The sequence below is a fragment of the Ovis aries genome, chromosome 16 (assembly GCF_016772045.2).
Source record: "Ovis aries strain OAR_USU_Benz2616 breed Rambouillet chromosome 16, ARS-UI_Ramb_v3.0, whole genome shotgun sequence".
Taxonomy (NCBI): domain Eukaryota; kingdom Metazoa; phylum Chordata; class Mammalia; order Artiodactyla; family Bovidae; genus Ovis; species Ovis aries.
This window is the reverse complement of record NC_056069.1, coordinates 36,216,582-36,236,701: the sequence shown is the minus strand read 5'-3', so window position 1 is coordinate 36,236,701 and position 20,120 is coordinate 36,216,582. Positions and strand designations below refer to the sequence as shown.

The window sequence follows — 20,120 nt, the reverse complement described above, 5'->3', positions numbered from 1 at the left end:
ATGAAGAATTAACCAAAATAACCTGGTGGTTGCTGCTGCTGCTGCTGCTGCTGCTAAGTCGCTTCAGTCGTGTCCGACTCTGTGCAACCCCATAGATGGCAACTCACCAGGCTCCCCCGTTCCTGGGATTCTCCAGGCAAGAACACTGGAGTGGGTTGCCATTTCTTTCTCCAATGCATGAAAGTGAAAAGTGAAAGTGAAGTCGCTTAGTCACGTCCAACTCTTATCGACCCCCTGGACTGCAGCCTACCAGGCTCCTCCATCCATGGGATTCTCCAGGCAAGAGTACTGGAGTGGGTTGCTATTGCCTTCTCCATAACCTGGTGGAGTAGGTGGAATTCTGATATTTTCTCTGATACTCTGCCTATGTAAAAGCTTCTGATTTGGTTAGCATTTGGTATCCACACTTTTTAATCCCATGGACAGAATAGGCTGGTGGTCTACAGTCCTGAGGGTTGCAAAGAGATAGACACGACTGAAGCAACTTAGCACCCATGCACACACCATCAGTTAAAAATTATTTAAACATATACCAGAGTACCAATATATGTAAGTATTTGTAAATTATATATCTGCTACTCTACTAATATATTGTGCACATTCTAAAATCCTACCAAATTTTAAATGAGGAGATAAAATAGAAATAGAAAGTACTTATGTTTCCTTTGGGTATTTCAGTAAATTTTGTCTTGCTAACTAAGGGGGAATAAGCCATCACCCTGCTCTGGATTTCACTGGTCTGGCTGACCCGGAATAGTGATGCTATTTGGGTTTTACCCAAGGTTAAGGGATAAAGCAGACAGGAATCATGGGGCTTGCATCTGGTCCCAGCTCTGTCACTAGAACAAGGGTAATCGTGGGAAAGTCTCTGAGCCCCTGTAAACATCTCTTGACTATGAAACAAAGGCGCTGAGGGTTTCCACCTGAGGGTTTTCTTTGTTCCCTGTGGCATATGGAAACATCTGGGCATTCTAGCGATCAAGCCTCAGGGATTCTGACTGTCCTGCAATAAGGGTAGATCCATATGAGGGAGGTTTGTTCAGCCCCAAAGCCAATGCTGCCCTTCTTGGAAAACCCAAATGATACTCTTTCTGTGACCACTCAGGAAATGGAAATCCTTCCAACTCTTCCCCCAACTCTGGCCTGCCCTGCCTTCCTTGGGACCTTTGAAAGAAGGCTGTTTGGGAGATAACCCTTTTCTATTTCCCTATGCCTCTCATCTAATGATGCTAAATATTCCCAACTTCTATTAAGAAAACCAAAGCACAGATTTGACTTGCAAAGTCAAATGTGATGTTGAATCCAAGGTCACTAGCCACTAGTGAAGGTTATTTTAAAATAATTGTAGAATTTCCGTGTTGAAACCCTGGCCTGGAGAAGTTAAGTGGAGTCCCTGAAGCCACACAGCTCTTTGGCTGCAGAGCCTGGATCTCCGGGCCCCTAGTCCAGCGCTCTCCCACTTCATGCCACCTCTCCGCTATGCTCACTGGATGCCCTCCTGTAGGGACAACCTGACCAGACTAGTGAACAAGGCAACATCCAACTTCATTTCTGGAAACAAATGACTTGGTTTTCCAGCAGTAAGAAAAAAGTACAGCATGAATGGGGTTAAAGGTAAGGTCTGATTTAAGGTCAGAGATTTACGTTTGGAACCATTTAATACAGTTTCATCACTGCACAGCAAACAGGGATTCAGTTAAGAATAGTTCTGTCTTTTCAGGGGCTTCTCTTACATAGCTATCCAGGTTGTTTTTGTACATTGGGTCTAGTATGAAGTAGGATGAAAGTTTAGCAGTCCCCAACCCAAGGGTAAAGGGTGGCTCAAGGGTAAAGAATCTGCCTGCCAGTGCAGGAGACGTGGGTTTGATCCCTAGGTTGGGAAGATTCCCTGGAGAAGGAAATGACAACCTACTCCAGTATTCTTGCCTGGAAAATTCCATGGACAGATGAGCCTGGCAGGCTATAGTTCACAGGGTTGCAAAGATGAGCAACACAGGAGCCTGAGACAAACACAAAATAAAGCTATTCTGCAGCAGTGCGCCCATCTTCACTCTCTCTCCAAGGAAAGTATGGGAGGGGCCGGAGGAGACTGGAATTCATTCAGGCTTCTACTCCAAGAAAGCAATTTCTTTCTCTTTGTTTTTCACCGTTCTGTGGAGAAGGAGGTCCGAGAGAGAATTATTTTGACTCATTTTCAAACTTCCACAAGACAACAAAACACTTTGTTTCTCTACTTTGAAAAGGGTATATTTAGCATCTTATCTAGTTTGACGCAAGGCTCAAGTAGTTGCCATGAGACATTTAAGGACAGCAATAGAAAGATTTGTGGAATTATGCAGCATTTTGCTAAAGAATTCAAGGGTTATCACAAGTCATACTATTCTGAGGGATTCCATTTGGAAGGAGAGATGCAAGAGGAAGAAGAGATGATTAAGGCACTGAATCCAGCTGCTTTTTTAATAACCCCAGCTACTCAGTCCCCTTGACCTCACTCCCTTATGCTCACCTACCAGCCTGTCAGCTCAGGAAAAGACCGGAAAAGACTGGAAATAATTTCTGGGAGGGTAACAATTCACCTTTCAGAATATACCTGGGCTAAAGGTCATACCATTAATTCCATGTCTAACAAAAAATTTAGTTGTTTTTTCATCCATATTAAGAACTTCTATTAGTGTAATTTCCCTTGATTTTTAATGATCACTTTTACAGTTCTGATAACATAAATTTCCTTGTGTACAGATAAAATAATCTGATCTTCGGTGTCTATGTTATAAAATTTTGTCCATTTAAATATTATTTAATATTTTTCATTCATGTATTATCCAATTAGAACTTTGTTCATGGAGTCAAACAAAGCAGGGTTCAAATCCCCACTTTGCCACTTAATAAATATACAACCTTGAGCAAATCATTCACTTTTTCAGAATTCAGTTTTCTCCTCTGGAAACGAAAATAAGAGTGATACCTACCTCACAGGGCTGATGGAAGAATTAAATCAGGCTCTATGTTTCTGGAGCAGAGGAAACACTCAGTAAATGGTAGTTAATGGTAGCTACGTTTGATATTGATGCATAGCTAATATCTGCAGTAGTTTATAAAACCACATCACCACCCCCATACTTCATACAGTGTAATAACTTCACGGAAGGAAAGAATGGTAAAGCAAAAGCCCGTGAGAGCATTGGATTGGTTTGAGAGTGTATTTCTGCTTCTCTGGGAAGAACCTGGGAGTGGCAGTTGGGGGAGGAGTGAGACAGCAGCGTTGTTACACCTGCTGCCTCTAGCCTCTTAGCCACCCAACTTGACATGCATCAGGAGACAGATGGTAGAACTGGGATGCACAGATGCAGAGAATTAGAGCAAGGGTGAGGGTGGGGGCCGTGAGGCTGGGAAAACAGGACCGTATGTTCTGCAAAGACCCTTCATGCAGTTACACATAGGATGGAGTCGTTGGGGAGAGAAGGGATGGAAGATGGGAGACACACACCCGCCCTGGAGGCTGTAGAAATGGCCCAAGTAAGGATTCAAGGGAAATGAAAGGAGGGAGCAGGTCCAGAAGGCATGTGGATGTGGCTGGGGACAGATTGATAAAAGGAAGTCAGCCTTGTCTCTGTATTACTAACTCCAGGTCTAGGGCAGAGATACAGAAGCTGATGATCCAGTCGGAGGGGTTATTAGGAGAAGCTGGTTCTTGATGAGGTGATCTGTTTATGGCAGGCGTCTTGGTTTCATTTCTTTCATTCATTCACTAGTTGTCCATGTATTCATTCATCATAAGAGCATTGCTTGGAACTTTGCTCCGTGTCTGGCAATGTTGTTCTAAGCTTTGGCATGCCAGAGGAATACGAACTTGTCTTGTGCCCTCCAGCGGGTGGGGAGAAGGTGACCAATAAGCAATTACAGTCTAAGGTGAGTGTTGCTACATTGAGGTACATCAAGGGCACCAGGGAGGCATAGAGGAGGGACACCTAACCAGACTGGGGTCAGGGGGCCAGAGAAATGAGGTAATGTCTCAGCTGAACTGAGTCATGAAGGATAAGCCAGGCAGACATGGAGAGAAGGGCATTTCTCACAGAGGGGGCCGCAGGTTCAAAGGCCCCGAGGCAAGGAATTGAATGGCATAAATTTGAGCCTTGCCAAGTTCTTCAGTATGACTGGAATGCAGAATGTAAGGAAAGACGGTGGCATGAGATGATGCTGGAAGAATAACCAGGGGGACACAAAGATGGTATCGTAAGTGGAACGTGACATGATCGGATTTGGGGTTTAAGGGAACTGCTCTTGCAGTGTGGAGTCCAGATTGGATGTGCAGAAAGTTTTGGAGGCTGGGAGAGTCAGAGGCATTGCAGTCACTATGGGGACTTGGACTTAAATGGACTATATGGACAGATTCGTGTGACCTGGAAGAGTATTGGTGCTTGATTGAATGATGGTCAGAGAGCAGGGGTGAACAAGTGTTGAGAATTTCTGGTTTGGGTGATGAAGGAGAGAATACAACAGTGAAGCAGTTTTTTGTTTTGTTTTTGGTGGTTGCAGGAGAAGTGATTAGGTGAGCTTTGGTTATGTTGAACTTGAGTTGCGTGGTTGTTGAGTAGAGAAGCTCAAGAGGCAGTCATAAACTCATGACGAGATCAAGAGGCAGCTTGGAGCTGGGGATGGAGGGAGGTGTCTTTCGAAGGTGTCAGAAGCTACAGGACTAGTAGATGAGCTCGCCTAAACAAGGCTACAGAGTGAGAGGAGATGGTGAGGGGTGAACTTCTGGGAAAGACCAGCACCGAAGGGGCCAGCCGAGAATGGGGAGTGGGTGAGGGATACTTGACAAGAGAAACAAAAGAAGTAGAAAGAGACTGGGAGGAACAGACACGGTTTCCAAGGGAACCAAGATATTTAAGAGGCAAGGGTGGGTCACAGTATTGAAAGCTGCAAAAAGTCGAGCAAAGATGGAGACATCCCCACTTGATGGACTGCAGAGTTGTTGTGGCGACTTTGGTAGAAATATCTCTGTCGTTTGCAGTGAGGAGAGGCCAGATGGGAGCAGGGTGAGGAGGGAACAGGAGGTGAGGAAGTGGAGACAAGGCCAGGAGGGTTTTGTCTCTGGAGAGGTGAGCGGGGCGCATGCGTGGTGGTGAAGAATTGATCGCTTTGAAGATGAGAGTGACTTGAGCACAGTAATGAAGGATCTGGTAGGTAAGGGAGAGGTTGTAGATACAGGAGGGAGAGAGGAGGGGAGACACGTGGAACTCAGGTCAGGCGAGCCCAGGACCAGTGGTTCACAAACCTGGCTGCCTGTATTAGCATCGCCTGGAGAGCTTTAAACAGGCTCAGGCCTGCCGCCCAGAAGTTCTGATGTAAGTGGTCTGGAGTAGCATCTAGCATTGGTATTTTATTTTTAGATCTTTGAGTGATTTTAAAATGTTTTCAGGGTTAAGGGCTACTATAGTAAGTATTCAATAATTATTTGTTGAATCTTTTAAAAAAGTTTTGTTGATCTATTGATAAGTTCTCCTTATCAACAATGAATATTTAGTCATTTGCAGGGGATGTTGTGAAGAAATATGAGACAGGATGCCTGCTCTCAAGTGGCTTGTAATCCCATGGGAGAAATAGTAAAAATTTTAATACACGAAAGTGCTAATTTAGTAGTGTAACACTTAGTGGGGTAAGATTGAGTCTGTGTGGTCAGGTGTCAAGGGGATAGTTGGGCCTCAGAAGTGGTAGGACCTAGGTAAGTGGAGAAGAGGAGGAGTTTTAATGTCCAAGACAATAATCATTACAATCCTGCTTCTTGAGGATGGCCTTGGAACCAGCGACTTTACACGCGTTACCCCAAATGCTATAACTGTGCAAGAAAATTATCCATCATCCCCATTTACAGAGGAAAAAACTGATGCTCTGGGTATTTAATATGAAGGCCACAGCTAACAATAAGTGTCAGAGTCAGAATGCAAGCCCAGGACTGATGGATTCCATGTCAGTATCATTTTCACTACAATGTGCTGAGACCATTGTGACCTAGGCTCCCACTTACCATATGGCACTGAAGCCTCCAGTTGGGGCATCCCTGGTGGCTCAGATGCTAAAGAATCTACCTGTAATGCAGGAGACTTGGGTTTGATCCCTGGGTCAGGAAGATCCTTTGGAAAAAGGATTGGCTACCCACTCCAGGAATCTTGCCTGAAGAGCTCCATGGACAGAGGATCCTGGAGAGCTGCAGTCCAGAGCATTGCACAGAGTCAGACACGACTGAGCGATTAAGCACACAAGCACACACAAGCCTCAAGATGGAGTGGGTCCACTTCAACTCGGGCTTCTTGGCCAAGGCTTCTGTGCAGGTGAAGTTCACACACACATTCCTCATCAGTCCTAGTGGTTTTCAATGTGAAAGTGTTAGTCGCTCAGTTTATGTCTAACTTTGCGACCCCATGGACTGTAGCTTGCAAGGATCCTCTGTCCATGAGACTCTCCAGGCAAGAATCCTGGAGTGGGTAGCCATGTCTTTCTCCAGAGGATCTTCCCAACCCAGGGATCAAACCCAGGTCTCCTGCGCTGCAGGCAGGCTCTTTTCCATCTGAGCCACCAGGGAAGATCCCACCATGACCCACCAGCAGCATCACTTGGGAACTTCTCAAGAATGCAGATTCTCAGATGCTTCCCTGATTTACTGAATCAGAGACCCTGGGGGCCAGGCTTAGCAATTTGTTTTAAGAAGCCCTCATGGTGATTCTGATGCAATTTGGGAACCAGAGTTTGAGTCCCTCCTTTATGGATGCAAATCAAGACCTCAGTTTGCTGTTGTGGCTAGTACCTGAGCATTGGTGATATGCAAATGGAAAGAAAGGGCTGGGGGATTCAAGCCCTGGAAAAGATCCTTAGCTGAATTCCAGCAGCCTAGTACTCTTATTGAAGAACTCAGATGTTAAGCAACAGCTGATAAGGTGAATGAGTCCCAGTTCTAGGACAGTGTATACATTCCAATAAAACATAATTCACTAGTCTTTGGAAATACGTCATGGTGCTTTTCTCTTTGCAAATTAAATACTTGGCCAATCCTAGAGAAAGCAAAGGACTTCCCAGGTAGCTCTAGGAGTAAAGAACCTGCCTCCGAATGCAGGAGACATAAGAGATGTGGATTTGATCCCTGGGTCGAGAAGATCTCCTGGAGGAGGGCGCAACCACCCACTGCAGTATTCTTGCCTGGAGAATCTCATGGACAGAGGAGCCTGGCAGGCTACAGTCCATAGGGTTGTGCCGAGGCAGACATGACTGAAATGACTTAGTACGCATGCACACAGAGAAAGCAAAACAATCTCCCAAGCAAATTTCACAAGGGCCTCAAGATGCAACCCTCATGGAAATTGTCTGGTTTGCCTCAAAGGAACTTCTGATCATTGATACAGTTCATGTTTGGTCATCTACAGGAGGAAGTGATCGGAGATTTGAAACCAGGCACTGAATACCGCGTGAGCATGGCAGCTTACAGCCAGACTGGCAAAGGGCGGCTTAGCTCTCCTCAGCATGTTACCACTTTGCCCCAAGGTAAAATGGGTCTGATTCATTAATAATAAGAACTGTTATTTAGGGCTATTCATTCATTCCTCCATTCAGTATATACCAGTGAGGACCGACTCTGTGCCAGGCATTGTGCTACACTAGACTCTGGGAATTCAGTGGTGAACAAAAACAGGCACAGCCCCGGCCCTCTTAAAACTTAGCGGGATGGGTCAAGATATTACCTATTTAGTGTATAGATAGTGACAAGTGTTTTCCAACATGATATAAGATCTTCTTTTGTCAGATCTGATGTAGAGGTGCAGTAAGAATTCTCTAAGGACATAACTACTAAGTAGAGATCTGATAAGTAAGTGGGAATTAGGAAGGTGAGGAAGAGGGGTGGGGAAAGAGATTTTACAGGCCAGGGAAATCTCACAAATGCTCATTGAGGTGGTGGTATGGTGGGTACTAGGGGACAAAGGTGGTCTGAAAGCATCGTTGCTCTCAGGAGCTCCCTGGGGAGGGAGAGGTGCATGGTTAGCATGTAACTCAGTGTATCTGAGTCCACTCACGGCTCTGGAGCACTCAGAGGGAGCACTTCCTCACCCCAAGTCTTAGGAGGGTTTCAGAAAGAACCATATCTTTGGCCTGGCTTTTGAAAAGTTCATAGGATTTTGCTAGGAAGAGGAGGCAGGAATAATATTTCTGGCCGAAGCAACAGTGTAAAGCTGGCAGATGTGAAAGTCTGGATATGAAAATAGTAATAGCAGTGACCTTGGGGGGATAGAATCATCCTACGTCTTCACACATGAGAGCTTTTCCAGATGTCTTACCATCGGTATATATGCTGATGATGGGGGTGGGGGGAAGGGAGGAGGTCCACACACAGAAGAGTGGAAAGTAAGTGCTATTACATTAAGCATTTAATTTTCTTCATAAGTAAATATCAAGGGGCTTCCCTGATAGCTCAGTTGGTAAAGAATCCGCCTACAGTGTAGGAGACCCCAGTTCAATTCCTGGGTCGAGGAGATTTGCTGGAGCAGGGATAGGCTACCCACTCCAGTATTCTTGGGCTTCCCTTGTGGCCCAGCTGGTAAAGAAACTGCCTGCAATGCAGGAGACCTGGGTTCGATCCCTGGGTTGGGAAGATCCCCTGGAGAAGGGAAAGGCTACCCCTCTCCAGTATTCTGGCCTGGAGAATTCCATGGACTGTATAGTCCATGGGGTCGCAAAGAGTTGGACATGACTGAGCGGCTTTCACTTTCAAGTAAATATCAATTCCAACATACGCACAGAGGTCTTAAAGGGTACACAACACTGTACGTCCTGGGGTCAATAGTCTGCACATAATTTAATTTAGTTGGATTTCCAACCAGGGGTGCTTGGAGAGGGAGGGAAGATCAGCTCTCATTGATACGAAATCCAGTGGAGATTCCAGTTATGATTTGGGGGTGTATGCTTATTTTGGTTTGGACTTTGAGAGGCTGTTCTGAACAGAGATGTTTAGGTTGTAGAAAGTACATGTTTTTTGGATACATGAAACCTCTCCAGCAGCAAAGACTACAGCCAACTCCAGTTTGCTGTCCTGCCTAGATTCCTGCCTGCCTCCAACAGCACCCCAGCAGCCGCATGTCATTGTGGTTTCTGATTCCGAGGTGGCCCTGTCTTGGAAACCTGGAGAAAGTGAAGGAAGCTCTCCTATTCAGTACTATTCTGTGGAATTCACCAGGTAAGTCTGTGTGTCACATTCAGAAGCCAAATGTATTGACCACAGGTATTCCAAACACCATAGAAATCTCCGTTGCATGTGTATTGAAGAGATGACAAAGGCTTGGAAACCTGACTTGAGCCCATAGCAGTCTCTAGCCTTCTTCGATGGTGGGTCATCTGGTAAACCTATCGGTACTCACCTCTTCCCCATTTCCCTGCCTCAGTCAGACTGTCCTAGGCTCGGAAAACTCCCGAGGTACCACTGCCAACAAGCTTTTCAAGCTCACCACTGCATTTCAAGCTCAAAACGTAACTCCCTGGCTCTGAAATACTATGACTGAAGTGTATGTTTGATGGTGACTTTTCTCGAGGGAGAGGAAAAAATAAAAATAAAAATAAAACACCTTTAAAAGCAAGTGCAGGGGATTGTTTTCTTTACATCCATACTGCTGTGGGGCAAGGTTCTTGGTTTGGTTTCAGCTTTTTTCTCTCATCTACTTCTCCAGCTCTCATACTCAGCTCATCAGAGAGTTGAGGAGTGATTAGAAGTTCTTCTAAGAACTTACAGGTGTAGAAGCATGGCTTCTCAATGCTGCTATGTAATTTTAAGCAAAAACAAAAACCAGAACACCCCAACCAACCAAGGATCAAAAGCAATTCTCCATCTAGGACTCTTCCTTTGAGCTCTAGTTGTTGCTGAATTTTGAATGGAGCACCTAGCTGAGGAAAGCAGTTTGTGGAGTTGGTGTTCTCTACCTTAAAAGTGACAGGGTTTGTCTGAGGCCAGTTGCTTCATGGATTCATAAAGAGACTTGTTTAGCACCTCACTCCCAAGGCTTTCTGAAGCTGGGACAGAGGATTCTGCTGATTTGATTAGCTCTGTTTCCGTTTCTTGACTTCCTCGCCTATTTTTTGGTAGTAGAAAACAGATGTTTGTTTCTTCAGAGAAGTCCTGCACTGAGTCTCTTTAAGGCTTGAGTACAGAGCTCATTTCAGGAGGGACTTATTGAACTGCAAGTGGAAGGAGCTTGAAAGATGAGACCATAATGTACCGGTCCCTGTGACGGTCAAGCCCTGTGACAAACCTAAATTCGAGGAAGACGAACTCCGTGTCACATCAGCAGTCTGTCTCCCTCCATCTCTGTGCTGTGTTTCTCCCTTTATTGGCTTTATTTTCAGGCTCTTCCAACAGTGTGGCAAGACGGCCACCAGGCACTGAAAGCTTGCTGTCTACTAGCCTGGCTCCCCACTGGAGAAGACTGGGTCTTTCTCAGTGGACCCATTAGAGCCTTAGGATTTATTCTAGTTGGCCAAGCTCCGGGCCCAATCATAGTGGCCAAGGAGAAAAGTATCCTAATTAGTCAGGCACTTAAATTCTGAGTTCTGGAACTAAGGACTGGTGGGTCACTCAGATCTGAAGTATACGAATTGAGGGTTCCTTAAGGTTGCATCCTTAAAGGAAAATTGTGCAATTAATGGAAAAGGGAGGAACAGATGCTGGGAAAATTTAAAAATAAACAAAAGATGCTCTCAGCAGAGCTCCAGACCAATGCCCTTCACTGAAGATAATCTACAATCCTGCTGTTGAACAGATATGGTAGGCAAAGCCCGGAATGTGCCTGGAGTAGAAAGATTCTAAGCCTGGTTCAAATAGTAGTAAAACTGCAACAATAGAAGATCTTAAAACTTAGCTTTCTCATCTGTAAAACTTAGAGTGAAACTTATAATTTCTAATTTACTTGTCCAACACAAGCAAAGCAAAATGCAATACTTTCAAATTTTGAAAAATGTGCAATGTTTTTCATAGTAGCCCAGCAGATCATCTCTGTAACTTCCAGCAAAGATGATGGCTATCATTTACTGTTAATTTTGTGGTAAAACCTGTGTTTTTTAAAAATTTAAGTCTGACATATTGGTAAAAGGTGAAAATTGCAGTTTCTTGACCTGTATGTGGACTTCCCAGGTGGTTTAGTGGTAAAGAATGTTTGATCCCTTGGTCGGGAAGATCCCCTGGAGAAGAAAATGGCAACCCACTCCAGTATTCTTGCCTGGGAAATCCCATGGACAGAGGAGCCTGGCAGGCTACAGCCCATGGGGTTGCAAAAGAGTTGAACATGACTTAGGGACTAAACAACAACAGCCTGTGCCAACAAATGAAAAGTAGAATATGGAGGATGGATTTAGAACCAGAACTGGAAGGCAGTGCTTGCTGCCTCTTCTGCCACCAGCAGGGGGCACTGTGTAAGTCACTTTGCCTCCTTCAGCCATACACAATGGCTTCTAAGGTTGAAGTCTCCAAAAGGAGAATGTTTTAAGAGGACTTTGGTAAAAATAGATTTATTTGGAAGAGGGAATGAGAAAGTCAGGAGGGGGATGGAGGACATATGACTTGTGTTAGAGAAGTCACTTCTACAGGCAATGAGGTGTCTAAAGGGTTCTGACTCCGTGGAGTTGTCTTTGGAGCACAGATTTCCTCTTGAATTTGCTTATCAAAAAGACAGGAGCCATTTTTCCCTGGTAAAACTTCCCACCCTTCCAGGCTTGGCTGGCCTGTGGATTAAGGCGGTAGGTCTAGGGATCAAAGGAGCAGTGGCATGAGCACGGTGTATGCTTTTTTCCTATGCTGGCCTCGAGAGGCAAGCTGGGCTCCCAGGAAACTGTATCGCAGCTGCTGCTGAATCAGAGCAAGGGCAGGTGACACAGGCCGCAAGAGCATTGACTACGATGTCCTTATACGGGTGATAAATAAATAAATATGGGTGACAGCTTCTTCCCACCTTATAGTGCATCATGAAGAGGACCAAGTAAATTCACATACGAGAAAGGACTTTGTAGATGTCAAAAATCTAAACAGGTGTAAGGTGTATATGGGTGTTATGCACCTACGTTTAAAAATTATAATTCTTCTCCAACAAAAAATGCATCTTAACATTGAGGATGTTATTATCTCGAACAGTTGAGGGACTCAGGCTCCAAATTCTATGTATAAATATTTTAAAGGTATATACTGTTTTAACAAACTGTTAATTTTTTTTTTTTAATGTTTATCTTAACAAGTATGTCTTTACAATGCCCTGGAAAGCTAGGTTCAAACTGAAGTGTTCCAAATGGAATATGGTGGAATGGGGAAAGCTAGCTTCTGGTTCCAGCTCCTAAACTAGGGATTCTGCTTCTGTTATCTCTTCTGAATATGTACTCTTAGTCAAGTTAGTTTATCTCAGAACCTCCATTTCCTCGTCTGTAATATTAAGCTAATGTGACCTTCATTGAGGAATTGTTGCTTATAGTCTTCAAAAAGTTTATTTATAGTAGACATTCTGTATCCGTTTCCTTTTCCTCATGCAACTATTTCCCCTTTACAAAGAAAGAAATTGGGACTCAGTTGCTTAAGTTGATTTGCCAAGGTAAAATGACAAAATGAAAATTAAACTTCAGCTCTCCTGATTTCCAGCCCAGTGCTTTTTCTGCAAAGCCCCACATCCTCTTTGCGTGTGTGATCCACCTTTGGAGAGGTATGCGTGGACTCAGCCCGCCTGGAGCCCTGCTGGTTGAAGAAATGGGAAGCCTAATCTTAGGCTGCTGTTTGCTGTTATTCCAGAAGGAAAGCTCTCGCATCTTGTTGTGCATTGAAAGTTTGGCTGCAAAATAAATCCCCACATTCATTTGTAAACATCTCAGACTCTATCCCATTTCAGTCGAGAGCCTGAGGATATGTGTTTAGAGAGAGCTTTCCTGGACTCTCAATCAGAAACTGCAGTTAGTGTGAGAGGGACTTTGGGGGTCTTCAGTTTTCTTTTTTCCCAGAGAGGTCTATTTAACGTTTAACATTGAGGATTTTTTGCCCAGATACCTCCTGTGTACAGAAACACCTGTGACAGGTCTCTATGTGAGCCAAAAAGTTTATTTTCTACCCAAGAGGCAGACTTTTGACAGCCCAAGGCTAAGAAATTGTAGAATCAGTGTATTGCCGGTGGTTATCCTCAGGTTTCACCTACCTGAATGTGAAGTTCTTGTCTGAGTTCTATCACTGGAAGATGAGATTCCAGTCCTCTGTCCTGGTAGGCGCTTATACATCAGTTGCTCTTCTTATTCAACAAGGATAATGATATCAAATGTTACAAAACAGACTAAAAAGTTTCTGAGGAAATATTTAATTGCCTAATAAAAGATTAACCTGGAAAACTATAGATGGGCCACTGACTGCTTTTCTGCTAGTTTTGTTCATATTTGGACTCTTCAGGTATTTGTGATGCTCTGAAAGGGGGCTTCCCTGGTGGCTTGGAAACAGTAAAGAATCTGCCTGCAATGCAGGAGACTTGGGTTCAATCCCTGGGTCTGGAAGATCCCCTGGAGAAAGGGATGGCAATCCAGTATTCTTGCCTGGAGAGTTCCATTTGGACATTTCATGTATTTGTGATGCTCTCTTAAGTTATGGGCTTTAGGACCAAGCAAAGTTTTGTTCTTCATCCAGCTTCTGTCTCCTGTAAATTGGAGGATACCTACACATGAGTACCTTAAACAGGCCATCTCAGTATCAGAGATGAAGTTTGGTTTCTGACGCAGGCAGGATGAAGCTTTCAGATGAGAGTGATCTTCATAATCTCTCCCAAGGTTGCCCTGGGGGCTCTTCATCAGCTTCCTTATTTACAGTAGATTTTAAATTTTTAATCAGTGTAGAAAATATTTGAAGAGGCAAATTCTAAGTAAGCCTGCAGGCTGTAACATATTTTGCAATGATTTTAAAACTTTTTCCTCCTGCTCTTCTAGAACAGAAAAATCATGCATTTGAGGTAGGAAAGGTATTTTGTTTCTAAAACGATACTGAAAATTTCTTTGTGGGCAGCAATCTTAGTGTTCATTAAAATATGAACCAAGCATAAATATAGCTACCTATGTGTTGAAATATTTTGGCTATAAATATCTGAGAAACTTTCCTCTTTCTGCCTAAGAATTTCCCTAGGGTAAGTGCTTTTCTCATAAGCAAAAAGTATATACTATGGTGGCAATGAAAATCCAAAGGCTTGGAAAAATAGTCCTTTGAAGTTTTAATTGAGGTAACATGTTCCATATATGCTATCTATCAAGCTGGTTAAAGGTGAAAATAGTTTTTATTTAACTTACCTATGCAGTAAGCCCCCTACATATGAACCAGTTCTGTTCTGAGAATGCGTTCGTAAATCCAATTTTTTTCATGTCCAACAAAGTTAGCTTAGGTACCCAACTAACACAATTGGCTGTATATTACTGTACTATAAGAGGTTTATAACATTTTTCATGAAAATAATATATACAAAACAAATAAAATAGAGAAAACATTTTTAATCTTACAGTACAGTACCTTGAAAAGTACAGCAGTACCTGTTACATCACCACTGCTTTTGTGCTTGCTTCTGGACATCCTGAGCTTCAAACAAAGATTCTGTACTCCTGTATCCTATACAGTAGCGTACAGTAACATACACAAAAACACAGCCACTTGCAGCGGATATATGCATGTGACACCAGACGTGTGAACTAACTTACATGATCGGCCATGTGAACACATGTTCACATTTTGAAAGTTCACAACTTGAAGGTTTGTATGCAGGAACTCACTATGTAGCTTTTTCTATAGGTGTAACCTGATTGGTTAAAATTGCTTCAGAGTTTTGCACTGTCCACTATTAGAAAGGGCAGATTAAAACTCTTTTCAGTAATTTTCAATACAACTAGTTTCAATAAAAAGGCCACTAAGGCTAATTTTGAGTGCATGTGAAAGCTCAGAACATTTCTGTGTGTTTTAGGGACATAGGTCAAGAAATGATCTCTAAATGTCAACCCAAGACAGGAATACTAATAGATATGAAAGAGAAGTGCTTCCTCTCTTTTCTCTTTCACACCTTTCTGCCTAAATAATTTCCTGGTCCCTTGCAGATGCCTTCCCTAATCAGACTTGCAAAATTCATCTTCATGCAGAGCTGCTTTTAAACTAATTGTAATGTCTACATATTGGTTTTACTTGAGAATCTCAAGGTCATGCACACCTGGGTGGGTTTTGAAAATTATTTTAAAAATTGATATTTTTGTCAAAAGTCATCATCTGTCTTTCCATCCCATCATCAACTTCCTCAGGCTATAAGTAGCAAGTGAATTTAATTAGCTTCTTCTTAGGCATTGACCCTGCAAAGACTGTTCCTGAAATGAAGATCAAGTTTAGGATTCAGAGTGGAAGCTGAACGGATTATGGATTTTCCTTGAATAGTTTTAAGGGATGATATGGTGTGGCTCATGGTCAAGGTCACTGTCTTTGAAGGTTAAGGAAGTGTTCCATTTAGAACTTAGTCTTACAGTCCAGTATTTGGTATCATCTCTCAGGTTCAAGTTTGTCCACATGTGGAATCAGAAGACACAGTTCTGAGCTGGCCTCTAATCTTGGGGACAGGTGGCTTGATTCCAGTTTTAAGCTTTCTTACATGTGAAATAAGGCTGAACAGTTTGACTTCTAAAATCTGATGACTCTGATTTTCTGTCCTCATGATCCTGCCTCTTTGTCCAATGCTAGTCTCCACCATTTTTAAGCCATAAGATTTTAGTTAGATTACTTAACTTCTCTGTGCCTCAGATAGAAGAATGGAGATAATTTCCTTACCTCACAGAGTTGTTATGAGATTAAGTGAATTAATGCATACATAATACACAGAACAGCACTTGTTATACAGTAAGTGCTCAATCAGTGCAAACGATTCTTAGCAAGGCTTTTATGATAGGTCTTTTCTGTTTTCCTTTATAGCCGTGTTCTTTCTTGTCTAGAGGTCTCTATGCTTGCTATCCTCTGCCAGGATGGTGCTTCTGCTTCTTTACCTAGCTAACTAACTCCTGTTCATCCTTCAGTTCTCCTGCTTAAGTACCACTTCCTCTAGGAAGCCTTCTCTGAATCCCTCAGACCAGGTGAGCTATACCTGCAACATTTACTAGCAACAATTAGCACACTTGTAGTTAATTACTTGTTCAGTGTCTGTCTTCCTTGCCAGGACATGCAGGTAACCTCTTGACTTGCTCCGCTCTATGGAATAAGATGCCTAGCATGGAGGAAACATACCACATGTCAAACAGGTGCTGGAGAACATTTGGACATAGGCAGTCCTGGGATTGAATCCAGAGACTGTCAACAACTAGCTGCCACCTTAGCAAGATCCTTAACCCTCTGAGCCTTGCTTCCCTTGGCTGTAAAGTAGGAATGACAGTAGTGGATACTTCAGGAGGCTTGTGAAGATAAATGGATGTCTACCTCCCAGGTGGTGCAGTGGTAAAAGTATCTGCTTGCCAATGAAGGAGATGCAGGTTCAATCCCTGGGTAGGGAAGATCCCCTGGAGAAGGAAATGGCAATCCACTCCAGTATTCTTGCCTGGAGAATTCCATGGACAGAGGAGCCTGGCAGGCTACAATCCACGGGGTCACGAGTCAGACAAGCCTGAGTGACTGAGCACGCACAATATTTAGAAGAGTGGTTTGTGGAAGAATGTTTTTAAATGTCAATTCTTTTCTTTGCCCTGAGCCACATGGAGATGTACGGCCACACTAGTCACAGGAGATTCAGTGAATCCTTCAGCACTAATTTCCAAGGCCACAACAGTAACCAACATCCTTCCTTAACAACTATAGAAAAAAGAAGCAGACAAAACCCAAACTGGATCTGCTGCTTGTCTCCTCTCCTTCCCCCCAATCCAAAGCTGTTCATTGCTTTTGTTTTCTCATCATAAAAGGGATAGCGGTATGTGGTAACACTTCAAATAATACCTAATGTATAAGACTAACTTGAAGGCTCCCATTGTGATTTTATTTCATATTGAACGATAACATGTATTTTGGAGACTTTATAACGGACAAGTGGATTGCCAATTGCCAACTTGTTTCATAGTGTTTTACTAGAGTTTATAGCAATAACTGGGCAAATGTCTGTAACATTTAACAGTGATGTAGCTCTGTGTTGGTTTTCCTGCCCCGCAAAGTATAAACTTGATATATTTAAAGAATTGTCCTTACACAATTAATTAATTTTGGAGAGAACAGGAAATGACGACAAAAAACTCCCTTTCTTGTCACGAAAGCATTAAGAAAGTTGTGCTAATTATAACCTTCCTTGCTACCAACAGTAGAAGTAGAAATAACAAGAATAGGCTTGTTGGGCTGTCAGCTACCATTTCATGTTAACAAGTGGTGGTTGGTGAAAAACTCCTTCTTTTTACCTTTAGTTTCCAAAATGAAAATCTCAGAACCACCTTCCAGAGTGGTGCCTAGTCCTAGAAATTCTGATAGCCATCAAGTTTCTCCACGCAGGCTCAAAAGGAAGGGCGATTCTGAATGTTTTTGCAGAAGTTTCACCTACAGTTCTACAAATTGATCGCTTAAAGCTTCAGTGCCTCCTACCGTGAGCTTTCCTGATGTAATCCCTGGTCAGATTGATGGGAAGTGACACAAATCGAATTCTTGCATACCAGCATTGGGAGTCATTTGTAAACTGCAAATGAAAGTGAGCTCTCTAGTTGCCCCACCAGGGACAAATTGCCAGCTGAGTTTATCATTACTCCATTCTATCCATCTGTTTGTCGTTTGGTTGGGTTGAACGAATTCATAAATGAAGAAAGCTGAAGGTCAAACAATACATCGTTTTTTTTCCCTTCACTGTGATTACTTAGCAGTTTTGGACTTCCTCTGCAGTTCATTTTAATGTAGAGCAAATCCTGCCTAAAACCAAGTCTATAAATTGAGAGAGACTTAGAGACTTTCCTGAGCATGAGGTTTTCTTTCACTCCTTTGTGTTCATTCTGGATAATGTATGGGATCTTAAAGCAGGATGCTTAACCTGCAGTCTGTGTGTCCCCAAAGGGTTCATGGATAGAAGGCCAGGGGTCCCTGAACTTTAGTTGGAGAAAAATTACATCCTTAGTTTTATCAGCTGAAATTTAATTTATTCAAATACAAATGTCGTCACCTGCAGTGGCATTAGCAATTCCTATGCCTTTGTCATCTTTAGGGATATGTTCTTATCCCATTACAATTGTTGCATATATCTCACAGTTCCATTTATGCATATTACTATGATGAAATTATTATAGTTAATGAATCCATTTCTAGGTATTATTTGCTGCATTAATGAAGTATAATGATACGTATATTGACTTATCATAATTTTATTCTTGTTTTGGTCATTGTTTCTAGTATATTTAATCTGGTATAGGTTTCCTTGGAATTCCTATGCATGTTATGCATTTAAAGATATTATTCTAAAAAGGGATTCCAGGCTTCTGCAGATGGTTGAAGTAGCACAAACAAGGTTAAAGACTGTTGTCTTAGACCAAGGGTTGGCAAACTGTTTCTCCAGGGCCAGGTAGTAAATATTTTGTGCTTTGGCAGCTGTATGGTCTTTGTCTCAGCTATTGAACTCTGCCTTTGTAGCAGGAACACAGCCATAGATAATACCTAAACAAATGGGCGTGGTTGTGCTTCAGTAAAACTTTATAAGAACTGACAGCCAGCTGAGGTTTGCCACCCTCTGGTTTAGGCATCCTGTTATTCCCCATGTCTGCCACCCTCTGGTTTAGGCATCCTGTTATTCCCCATGTCCAAGCCTGAAGATACTTCAGTTCAGTTCAGTTCATCCTTAATTGCACACATTCATCCAGACATGTACATAATTTAGTATCCTCCGTGGGCAAAGCATGTGCAAGAGATTTTGGGGTGAATTGGCTAGTACCTTTGCTTGGACAGTCCATGGGGAAGGCGGAGGAGCAGAGTCCAGAGTGGTGAGTGTTGTGGGCCTAGGGGAACACAACTTTGACGTTTGACCCAGTTCTGAAGGAATCTGGGAAGGCTTCTTAAAGGAGCCAAGAAGGATACATCAGTGATAATCAGGCACAAGGGGAGAGAGGAAGCAGCGTGGAACGGCTCAGGCTAGAAGAAACTACTCCAGCGGTGATTTGGAGGCAAAAAGTAAGTGCTCTTGGACTTGCTTCGAAGCCTGGAGCTCTGTGTGGTGAGAGAGAAGCTGGGTAGGTAAGTGAGGTTTGGAGCAGGGAAGGCTTTATAAAGGATCTCATGTTCGTCCTGAAGGGAATAGGGAGCTATGGGAAGTGTCAAGCAGGAAAGGGACTGATAGAATTTGCATTTTGAAAGATCATGCAGACATTCCAAGGATCACAGATGTGAATAAGACAGTGAGCATGTTAGTGAGCTCACAGCCTACTAGGGAAGACAGAAATATAACATTACATTAGAAGGTAATATATTCAGTGTAATGGTAGAGTCAGATTTAAGAGGTGAGAGAATCATTTCAGTTCTCTTTTGGAAAGGATGCTTGGAAGGAATAACATGAAAGAAAATATTGAAGGGAGGAGCTTCCAAATAATCCAGGGTCCTCCAGTAAACATTAAATCGTGGAATGCTAGGTCCCATATTGAGGGAAGGGGGACACATGTATCTTGGATTGTACTGTAATTAGGCTTTTGGTCCACTCTTTCTCAGGCCCCGAAGAGTGGCCTCTACCGTCAAAGCCACTCTGGATGTTCTATGAATCCCCTAGGGGGCTGTTTTCTGCTCCAACAAATTCCACTCTCAAAAGAATTTTCTTAGCATTTAACTAAGCATTTTCTAAGTATGACTTAGGATTTAACCATGCCTACTGCTGTTTCCTAGTTAATGTCTGTAACGTGCTTGAATGTCACTCCTCACCTCAGCTCAAACTTTCCAGAGAAGGGGTTCTCAACCCATGGACTCATTAGAAGGTAGAGAAATCAGTTGAAGGTGTCCTGACCAATAGTTTTTCGAAAGTAAAGTGGAACAGAAGAGAAAATATCAGAGGGCATCACACACAATAAAAGTAAGAATTATTTTGTGAAACGTGTTTCAGTTGTGTTTGCTTCACAATGTTCAGTGTGTCTTA

The 20,120-nt window shown here is 42.9% G+C and overlaps 1 protein-coding gene across 1 annotated transcript in view; it reads left to right on the top strand.

Annotated features, from left to right (window-relative positions):
- The window catches only part of EGFLAM (EGF like, fibronectin type III and laminin G domains), a 189,197-nt gene that overhangs the window by 72,683 nt on the left and 96,394 nt on the right, over positions 1-20,120 (top strand). Inside the window, exons 5-6 of the mRNA XM_004017034.5 lie at positions 7,419-7,536; positions 9,085-9,220. Of these exons, the coding sequence (XP_004017083.3) occupies positions 7,419-7,536; positions 9,085-9,220 (254 nt within the window). The remainder of the gene's footprint in view (positions 1-7,418; positions 7,537-9,084; positions 9,221-20,120) is intronic.